General features: G+C 40.6%; 1 protein-coding gene across 1 annotated transcript; it reads left to right on the top strand.

The window, feature by feature from the left end:
* Positions 1-4,974: 4,974 nt before the first annotated feature.
* Positions 4,975-10,793, top strand: batf (basic leucine zipper transcription factor, ATF-like). The gene is made up of 3 exons (XM_075458996.1): positions 4,975-5,264; positions 6,181-6,285; positions 9,672-10,793. Exons 1-3 carry the CDS (start codon positions 4,992-4,994, stop codon positions 9,873-9,875), a joined length of 582 nt encoding a protein of 193 aa, XP_075315111.1. The 5' UTR covers positions 4,975-4,991; the 3' UTR covers positions 9,876-10,793.
* Positions 10,794-10,846: the final 53 nt, after the last annotated feature.

Genomic DNA, 10,846 nt, shown 5'->3' with positions numbered 1-10,846 from the left:
TGTGAATAGACGCTGTAGTGCAGCCTGAGCAATACAGCGGGACCCAGTCTCTTTTACGCTCATCTTTAAGCTACTGTCACGACACACACCGAATATTATGCCTTTACATCACGCATAAGCTTTTTTATCTTCTTATTCCCACCAAAAACCTCCACAAAGTAGCTGTACTGCTTGTCCTACAGCACCTCCTATTGGAGGATAGCTGCCACTACATCAACCTAATTCAATTTTCCTGGTGCCCCAAGTGGCGACAAACCACAACTACAGATGATTGTGTTGATAGTTTAGTCTAATTCAGTTTTTATAAAGAGTTCTGAAAAGCCACAGGAGGCAACTTACATTTTCCAAAAAAGCTACAAGGATTTGAGATGGCATATACAAGCATATTTGAGTTTTCATGAAAGCTTACTTTCTAAACAGTGGGTTAATATTGGATTATTTTTGCTACTAGAGAGGCTACAATCAAACCAGCATTTGGGGGAATAGATAAACACTTCTAGCAGTTTCAGTCTATGAGATATATTTACTCGTAACAGGTTGTACATTGTTGAATAGCTTTTTTTTTAAATTGGCAAGTCTTTGCAAGAGAGTCTGGCTCTGCCTCGGATACCTGGAGCGGTAACATTGCTGTAAGAGACAAATAAAACTTTTGCCGTGGTGGACTCCGCTTGACATATTTCAGTGCTCTCAACTTACAGTGAGAGCTCATTTTGTTAACATCTCAAAGATCTGAGTTATTGTTCCCACCGCCATCTGATACTCAAAATAACCAGAGACACGTGCATTCGTGTAAAAGCGGGTTTTAGACTTAGAAAATGAAAACAAAACTTTTCAAACTTTTCATGCAGGCAGTGTTTTTATTCTGGCTGCTTTCTTTGTGATCTGCGGTCAACGAAAAGCCCCCCGCCACACAAACACCCCCACAGCTGATCAGACGTCAGACTGACATTTATCCCACTTTGCCTGGTTTCAGTCTGTTCTGTTTCAGGTATACTTTCAGAATGGTGACATATAACCCAACAGAGGTTGTCAGTCAACAGGTGTGTGGGTGTGCAGGGCATCTAAGCAAAATGGATATAGTTTCATCTCCCTCTTTTTACATTATTTCAGTGTGAACATGCACTGAGGTATGATTGGTACAGAAAAAAAATAGCATCGCTGCGCATTTAGAGTGAATTTAGAGGGTTTATTTGTGAAAGCATTCAAACAAGTGTTACGACTGTTTATTTTCCACCTCTGACGTCACGTTTCTCACAGACTGTCAAAGCCTCTGTATGAACTTCTGCTTCTCGCCGGGTGCTGTGGCGCGCGCCTGTAATCCAAGTTACCGGGAGGCTGAGGCTGGCGGATCGTTTGAGCTCAGGAGTTCTGAGCTGCGGTGGACTATGCCGATCGGGCGTCCGCACTAAGTTCGGTATCGATATGGTGTTCCTGGGGGAGCCCGGGACCACCAGGTGGTCTAAGGAGGGGTGCACCGACCCAGGCCGGAAACGGAGCAGGTCAAAGCCCCCGTGCCGCTCAGTAGTGGCATCGCGCCTGTGAATAGACGCTGTAGTGCAGCCTGAGCAACACAGCGGGACCCAGTCTCTTTTACACTCATCTTTAAGCTACTGTCACGACACACACATTTTGTCTTTACATCACGCATCAGCTTCTTTATCTTCTTATTCCCACCGAAAACCTCCACAAAGTATAGCTGTACTGCTTGTCCTACAGCGCCTCCTATTGGAGGACAGCTGAGACAACTGCTGCTACTGAAAGTACCATCTGTGTGGCACTTTTCTTGAATAACTTAAAAAGGGCTTTACAAGATAAAGTGATGACCATCCATCCATCTATCCATTCTCTATACTCGTTTTATCTGATTCACTGTTGTGTGGGGCGCTTGAGTCTGTCCCAGCTGCTATCGGGTGGGAGACAGAGTACAACCTGGACAGGTCGCCAGTGATGGCAGCTCCTTTTCTCAAAGGCGACAATAAACAAAAGTGTGCATAACTTTTCGAAAAGTCCAAAAATAAAAATGAAAAAAAGACCTGATATCCGAGATTGTTTTAAGTAGGACAATAAACCAAGACTGAACGACATGTTTGTTTGGGCATTACAACTGAGGTTAGAATCTAATAGGAATAATGACCTCTGACATATCATCATTGAATTTAAGAACATTTTTCAGCCATCTCGGATTCAATGTCAGAAAGACAAGCTGTGAGATTAGCAAGGCTGCTGAGGTCTGTGGGTTTTTCTGGCATGTACAGCTCATCAGCGTGAAAATGATTATGGTCTTGAATAATCTGGCCACAAGTCACAAGTCAGCTGAGCTGTCGAGAAAGTAAAGTTATTCAGAGAGATTGAAAAGGTTCTATTGGAGAGATATGAGGTAATAAGGTAAGAGTTGAATCTTTAGTTACTGCCGAGGACTCTTAAGGATGCAGGAGGTTGTGTTGTGATTGACAGAACTTTAATCTAAAAGGACTCAAATCAAGCAGTCTCGTCCATCTGTACTTCATCAACCTCGCTCAACACTGCTGCTGAAGGTGTCGCTACTTTATTGCAACACATATTTGTGAGAAGTATTCAGCTAAACAACTCTAAATAAATAGATTGAACCAAATAGCCTGACTGACAGTGGCATAACCTGTTCCAATGTGAAATGTTCCCACTAATTATTTTTCTTTACCTTCCCTGAAGCAGAAGTGTAATAATTCAAATTCACATCGATCATTCAGACACCAGCATGAGGAAGTTACCATTTCAAGAATTTCTCCTTACCTGGTAGTTGTGACATTATGACGAAGTCGAACATTGGAGGACTGACGTCGGGGATGTTATTTGTTGCCTCATATCTGACGCAACATGCAAAAGTTTAAACATTTCAGAGGGTGCCCATTTTATAACAGTGAACGACTTTACTTGTATTTGTAAATGGAGGTAAATCTAAAGAGTCGCTTTTTTCTTTTAGCAAGCTATTCTTTTAAAGGATAAGTTGTAGACGTAAACAAACAATCTGGTTTATGTAACTTATTGTCAGTAACATCCCTCACTATAGCTTGCAATTACGCGTGATCAAGACTGGGCCAATCAAAGTGAAAAAAGAAGGGAGATTTTTACCGACTGGACTTTACACATTTGGAACAATGACTCATAAATGTTCTCCATTTTGACGTGATAATTCAGCAAACAATATGCGCAGTTACGTTCATTTTTGTACTCAAAAGCATCTGCATGATTCTTATTAACTGCTCATTAAAAACCTCCCACAGTCATTTCCAGGGAAGAGAGACCACATATAAGGGTATCTCAGATGCTGCCCAAACAAGGGTTTTTCCAAGAAAGCGGGGCCTGATAAAGAAGAGTGAGCGCTGTTTACAGCTGTACTTAAAGTTTGTCAAAACCACTGTCACTTTTACGAAACACGACTCAGGATGGATGTTACATGGGCAGCTGTGTAAAGTTTAAACTTGGCTGCCGTCGATAAACCTCCATCCACCCTCACGCACCGACATAAAAAGGAGACTGGAGGAAAAAAAAAAGGACAAAAACAGTTACAAAGCAGATGCACAGTTTGACACTGTACACTCAACATTTTTGAAGTGCAAAATCTCTCAGTGGGTTCATGAGTATTGCTAAGGTATTTCAGGTTTCTCTGAATAAGCTGGAAAATGCGCATTTGTTTTCTCCCAGCTCAGTATTTACACTATATCGTGCTCCGTCCTGGTTACAGCATAACTGAACTAATCAGCTTTTCTCCTTTCTTTTCTTTTTTTTACAGTTTCAACTCTGTTGGACAGCGTTAAATGCCAAGTATTAGAAATGTCTGCCCTTGCCCAAGCTCTTCAAAATTCCTGTGATGGTGGAACATGTTTTTGTGTGGGAGGACTGTTCTGCCAAGCAAAGCTGTTTTAGTCCTGATTCTTTTTTTTTCCTTTTTTCTCACTAGAAAATCTTGTTCTTGCACCACCAAATGCTTTCTCGTGATGGGGGCAAACAAGAAAGGACCCACAAATAAAGGGCACAGCCAGCTTTACTTTCGTCACACTCTCACTGGACTTAACGTGAAAAAGTTTCCTTTTTGGCGCTGAAGTCATAGTCCTAGAGTACAAAGATTTTTTATATTTCCAGCATGTTCTTCCCCCTGGCACTGTGTACATTCAGTCTATTTTGCCTCCTCAAATTGTACATTTTCTTAAGGATTCCCCATGCTTCAACATCTTCACATGCAGTCATTTATCGTGAAAGGCAACAAGGGAATTTGAGTGGGGCTTCTGGGGAGCCCCTTGAGCATTTCTAAATGCAAAAACCCTTGACATTGCCTCACCAATATGCAGCTGGTTTATCGCAAACAAGACAGTGTGGGGCACTTCTGGAAATTACCATGAAACGTGTAGATATTCAAAAGCTAGTCATCCATGTAAAGGTTTGGGATGTGCTGTCTCCTGAGGATTAAGACAAAACATAGCATCTTAAGCCAAAAAGAAAAAAAGGGGAAGAGGTTATGTCTATGATGCCTGTTTTACAAACATATGCTCTCTCACCAGCGCGCATTATCACATGTTGAAAATAAAGCTTTGCTTCAAGTTGAAGTTTGTCTTTTCTGAGAAAGTGTCTTAAAAATAAATTGAATCTCATTGGAGCTGCATCTGAAGAAAGTTCTTTTTCAAACGTAAGAAAATGTAGCATTCAAAAGATTATGCGGGGTGTTGAACGTCGCGTTGTATTTAGTAAGATTGTGACTTAAAATCTCACTGTGTTCTTTTTCTGGAGTGTACACGATTACCTTATGTGCTTTAACTTTCCATCAGACATGTGACTTCCAGTCTAATGTAACTTACCCAGATTCTTACCAGAAGCCACATCAGATACAGCCAGATACAGGCAGACAGCTAGTCTCACAGTGTATGTGTGTGCGTGTGTGTGTGAGGAAGAGAGAGAAAGAGAGAGAGAGAGAGAGAGAGAGAGAGAGAGAGAGAGAGAGAGAGATAAAGGAAGAGAGCATGGGCGAGAGGGTGAAAGAGAAGGAGGAGTGTCAAAAAGGGAAAGAAAAAAGGGAAGAAAGAGACTCATTACTCATTAAGTGGCAAGCCAGGTTCTTCTCAGCGCACATTCTGCGACAAAGACTTTCTCTCTCACGCACACTTCAACACAGTCAAAAACACAAAGCAGAAGTGGACAAAGACACGGGGTTTCAGTCGCTGTGGTTTGCTATGGCTCAGGGCTCTGACAGCAATGACACAAGCTACAAGTCTCCATCACCTGGAAGTAGGCAGGTAAGAGAGCGTGTTCGTTTATTTTCTCGAGAATGTAACCAGCTTAGTTGTTTCTTCTGGTCACTGAAGGAATGTCGAAGTGTTGAGTAGAAAAAAACAAAACACGTCTGCCACTTGAATCTTTTACTGGAGGCTTAGTTTTATGCACACTTTGTGGTTAGCAGCGGAGCCCATCACCAGCCTCTGTTCGCTCTTTTCACAGTTTCTCAGTGTTTCACACGCACACATGGGCTGGAGGCATGACTCGCTTCAAGTGTAGGCTTTTGTGAATTGCTAAATGTATCACTTGCCAAAGTAATGGGAATCCTTTGTTTCTGCAATTGCTCACAGTGTGAATGATTTTTTAGAGCTGAGAGGAACAAACATCATGTGCTGTTGGTCATCCTCAGAGATAACTGAATAATTTCACGTGAGCAAGTCTCCAGTATCTTCTGGAAATAAAGTCATATATGTAAGGTGTTAACAGTTACTTTAGTTAGGAGGATATGGTGGTTGGAGGGGATTTCAACGATGCCTGAACAGACAATGTAGATTAGGTCAGATAAATTGCATTATCTCTTTGATGTACAACTGACTCAGCATTTTGAAGCAGATTAGTTATTATGATACCAAGAAGTTAAACATTCAGGACATGAAACAGGGTGTGCGTTACACCTAACCGATGACTCAGCCACTCCCGGGCCCTGCCCTTCCTATTAGATGCAAGGTAAAGCCTGTCTTCTGTCAAACTGCCATTAAGACACATAACACTTCCATTTTGATGCATAGAGCCACCAGCAGTTGCTAGTAATTCCAAACACCCGGCTTCTTACGAATTACGAATTCGCCTTCTCTGGTACCAGAAAACTCCATGTGGCCTTTGATATCACTTTATGTTTTTTGTCACATCAGCTTAACCTAGTCGTCTTTTTGCTAGAGCTCCTCAGACGATGCGAAAAAGGTGATGCGGCGGGAGAAGAACCGAATTGCTGCACAGAAGAGCAGGATGAGACAAACCCAGAAAGCTGACAGCCTTCACTTGGTGAGGACACCTTTTGTTGCCATAAACATCCCACTTAGATGTCAAAAGTACCACAACTCTTACTTTTAAGACAACAGCCAGAGAGAAGTTAGTAAAAAGTGGAACTATTGTTCTGAACACAAGCCCTCCGGATTTCATCTTGCATGCACACACCGTATCCTTGCACATTGTAGACTAAGAGAATGGCACTCACTTAGAAGGATATGTAAGAGTTGTCATCTCAGTAGCTAGCTTTGAATAATGGTGTAAGAGCACGAATGAGAAGTCGCTGCGAATTGATCAATTTCCATTCTAACTCTATGACATATGGACATTTATTCTCTGCAATGCTGTCCAAGAGCTCTTGCATCACTTTAAGCCTCTGGGAATGGGTTTGTACTATATTTACAAAATGCTACCTGACCATGTGGCGATGTGTCATGGCTTCTGTTGGGCTGCACACTTGGACGCCGCTCTGTGTGTTTGCAGAAGATTAAGGAATAAATTAGCACGTGTGGGCATTCACTCCCTTTTTGCAGCAGAATCCAGCGCCAGAGATTGCAGTGCTGCTGGGTGTGATGACTAAAGTGTGTGTATGGCCTCCTCTATTTGTTCATCTTCTGCTTTATTTGATGTTGTGGCTCATTTCATGTGGCGGTTGGCATCTCTGTCATTTCAGATGGATTAGTCGGTTTGGGTGTTTCTTACCCATCCCGTGTCCAATTACCTATTGAAATCACAGATCCACCTCATGTTTGACTTCCTAGTTCGATAAAGAAGACTTTTGCCACACCATACTCTGTCACTACCTTGTTTCCAGAGAATCTGTTCCTGTGAACTTTATCAGATAAACAGAAGAGATTATGACCTTCAAACGAACCACATTGTTGGCTATACTAGATCCTGAGTTACGGGTTTGAAAGCATGAGAATCGTTCCAGTGAATTATGGTGTATATTTTCAAGTCTTAAAACCCTGTCACACTCACACAGAACACCAGGGGACCACAGAACACGCTCTGTGGTTTTGCTTTCATCGTCTCACTAGATAAACAGGAAGGTGAATTTTCCCTCACTGTGACACCGTGGCTTATTTCCTGTTTCTTCAGTAGTATTTTCTTCTGTGTAAATGAGCTTGAATGTTGTACGTCGTGGGCAGGAGGGAAGAAAAAGTCAGTCACTTCTTGTAAGAGCTGATAGCAGTGGGCTGTATTTGGCTAAGTGACGCATGTACAGGGGTTTGCCCAAAGGTTATGTGACAGTAAGGCCTCGCAGCTTTTGGTCTTGGTATGATGACCTTTTTCAATAATCCAGTGGAAGATTTTAGCTCCATCTTTCCCACACAAAAACCAAAAAGAGAAAAAAAAGTATTAGGCACTGATATACGCTTTGCTGTAGTTATGATATCTTGAAGTTGATGATTATTAAGAAAGACACCTTGGCTCTACTTGTTTTGGAAGATGTAGCACTAATATTGTTTGAATGGCAGCTTCTCACACTGTGGTGCTGTTGCAGGAAGCTGCAGGTAGGTTGTTTATTTTAAATCTTTGGAATTATTTTTATACTTTATCTTACAATATAGCAAAGCATGCTCTCAAGAAACTAAAATCTTCATTCAGGGTAGAAAGAGACAGTAAACCTTTTTAGTGGCTTGTTGATCATGAGGGACCTCTGAAATAAATGCAATATACCACTTTTATTTTGTTGTTTTTTACATATTTAACTACTTATGACTAAGACAACACTTTTTAATTCGATTTTTTTTTTTAGCATAGCCAGCCTTGTTCTAAATTGACCATTGGAGTGAGCATATTCGTGCCTGTTTTTTGTGTCTCATCAGTCTCAGTGGGTTGGTCCTGGAATAGACTGGCATTTTGGACTTGGTCTTTCACCGAATGACAGCAAGGGTGGGCTTCAGCTTGTGCTCAGCGTGACCAATAGCTATTGATACAGCATGTTGATACACACATGAAAGTGAATGGAAACTCGTGGCTGACATGAATTTACAATTAAAACATCATTGGCAGACAGAGTTTTACTTTGAGCTAGATGCTAAAAGAAAAATCTTTATGCTAAAAACTTGTTCATTTGCAAAGCAAAAAAAAAAAAAAATCGATTTTTTTTTTCTTTTTTTTTTTTTTTTTTTAAAGGTTTATGTTAACTGGACTTAACATTTGTTAACATTTTAGCATGCTAACATTTGCTTAATACCAGCAAGCAGAAATGAGTGTTCTTTCATAAGTGGACTAAAATTTGACCTGATGATGAAAACCATGGATTTCACCGTTCGGTCGAAAGGAAACATAAATGCATGACCTAAAAAGTAAAGGCAGTCTTTTTTCAGTAGTTCAAAAAAAAAAGTGTAACCACACTTGTTAACCCTTGGAATAGGAGATCACTTCAATATTGAACAATTTCAGTTACTGTCTCTCTTATCTTTTTAAGGTTCTTCTGCTTTCCTTTAGTCCTTTCTGTTCATGTCTCTCTTAGTGGAGAAATGATTATTCAGTTAGTCAAGATAAAGACTGACTGGCAATGGGTTTTGTGATCCCTTACAGCACATGTGATGTCACTTCTATTAGTTTTCTGAATAATTACAAGCCACATGAAACACGCGATTAATGGAGAAACCGTTGGATGATTAATCCAGGGTTAAATAACAAAAAAAAAAATGAGCTCCACAGTAAATCACTGATTTTACCAGCCTTGCAGTACAGCACCCGGGTCATTCTTTAAAAATGTTTTCCCTTTAACACATTTTTGTGAAAATGTCATTTTTACTTGAGTTTCAAAGATTCAAATTTGTCTGTATTGTGCTTTGAAAAATGATCAGATGTCAAGCATACTTTGACCATGTGTGTGTTAGCCTTGTAAGACCTTAAATATTTTTCAAACCTCCAACAAAGAAAATCTTCAAACTCAGTAACAGCTCCACAACTGTAAGGCCAAACTGGGTAAGACCAGGTTCTTTAGATAAGAGACATGTATTTATCTAAGAAAAAAAACAGATTAGAATAAAAAGTTAGAAAAAAATACAGATTTCTTTTTCTTCTACCTAATCAAAGCTGTGAATTGGCGAATACAAACGAATACTGAGACTGGTGTTATTGAACCTGTTCTCAACTGCTGGTCTGCCAAATCTCTAACAGAAACAAAGGACAACAAATGCTATATTCATTTTATTCTTAGTAATATTGGGCGGCCTGACGGCAGGCTCAAGGGAAAAAGAAGTTAAAGCACAAAAACATGTTCTTTAACTTCCACAGACAAAAAAAATATTATGCAATAGTTTTGCCTTTTATGTGATCCTGCCCTGCTTGGACTAAAGCCAAGACAATATAACCGCTTTTATTTTCCTAATCAATGGCAGCTCAGCTCTAACATCCCACCTCTGTGTCTTTGTTTCCAGGAGAGTGAGAACCTGGAGAAGGAGAACGCTGCCCTGAGGAAGGAGGTGAAGCAGCTGACAGAAGAGGCCAAATACCTGTCGTCTGTGCTGAGCAGCCACGAACCTCTTTGCACGGGTCTGGCTCCTCAGACCCCCGACCTCCTCTACCCTCCTCATCACAGCAGCTACCACCAGCACATCTCCGTACCACACTACCAGCACTGACCTGCCCGACTACTGAGGATATGCTGTGAAACAGATGACTGATCTCACTGGAGAAAGGCTGCCCGGAGATGTATCTTTAATTGTTAAGACCTGATTAAGGAGTAACGTGACAGGCCAACATTTCTGTCAAACAAAGAGAGTATGGAATCAAAACTTTAACATGCAGTACTCAAAACTATTTATTTTGCTTCTGCTCATCTCTTTTTGCTATTCTGATTGTGAATCTTTCTGTGACCTTAAACGACTTGATGAGTAGGATTTTCATCCAGTCTATGTTTACATTTGGGAGAAATGACCAACCGAGTGTATGTCTCGGTGACTCAGGCGATATTTTTGTAAATTGCTTATTCTTAGTGTCATAGAGAGAACCTTTGTCACCCTGTCATGTTTTGTGTTCCTCGTGTTGTTCATGTGTTTTAGCGTGCATCTGTTCATAGATAGTGCACAGGAGCTTTTGACAGATTTGATTGTGGACAAAGAGAATGTAATGTCATGATCCTAAGAAGGTACCAAAAAGAAAAGGGAAAAAAAAAAAGGACTGACAAGTGGGCATTCAACAGGTCTTGTCTGATGTATTTATTAAATGTGTTACCTTTTGGATAACCCTCTGTGACCTCCAAGGCATTGTTTTTCTTTGTCAGGACAATGGGGTGTGTGAAGTCTGTACAGGTGCTGATAACAGGAACAATGTGACAGATGTTTTATTTCTCTGCTGAGGGAGTCCCCATAGATGGCACTGTTTACCAGTATGAGAGATGAAGTTACAGTAGCTTATGTCTTCAAGCATATAAAGCATTTATAGTGTACTCTTTGTGGAAATGAACTTATATAAACCTTGAACATTGAAACGAGGCTGTTATCTCACATCTTGCTTGTATTTCAGTTATGACTACCGAAATAAACAACCTTTTATCTAAAACAGGAAATGAGTTTAATAAAGTGGCTATATTTGGTATATTTATTGCCATGTC

The sequence above is a fragment of the Odontesthes bonariensis genome, chromosome 24, assembly GCF_027942865.1.
Source record: "Odontesthes bonariensis isolate fOdoBon6 chromosome 24, fOdoBon6.hap1, whole genome shotgun sequence".
NCBI classification, from domain to species: domain Eukaryota; kingdom Metazoa; phylum Chordata; class Actinopteri; order Atheriniformes; family Atherinopsidae; genus Odontesthes; species Odontesthes bonariensis.
The sequence above is the reverse complement of the archived record's forward strand: the minus strand, read 5'-3'. Positions and strand labels throughout refer to the sequence as shown.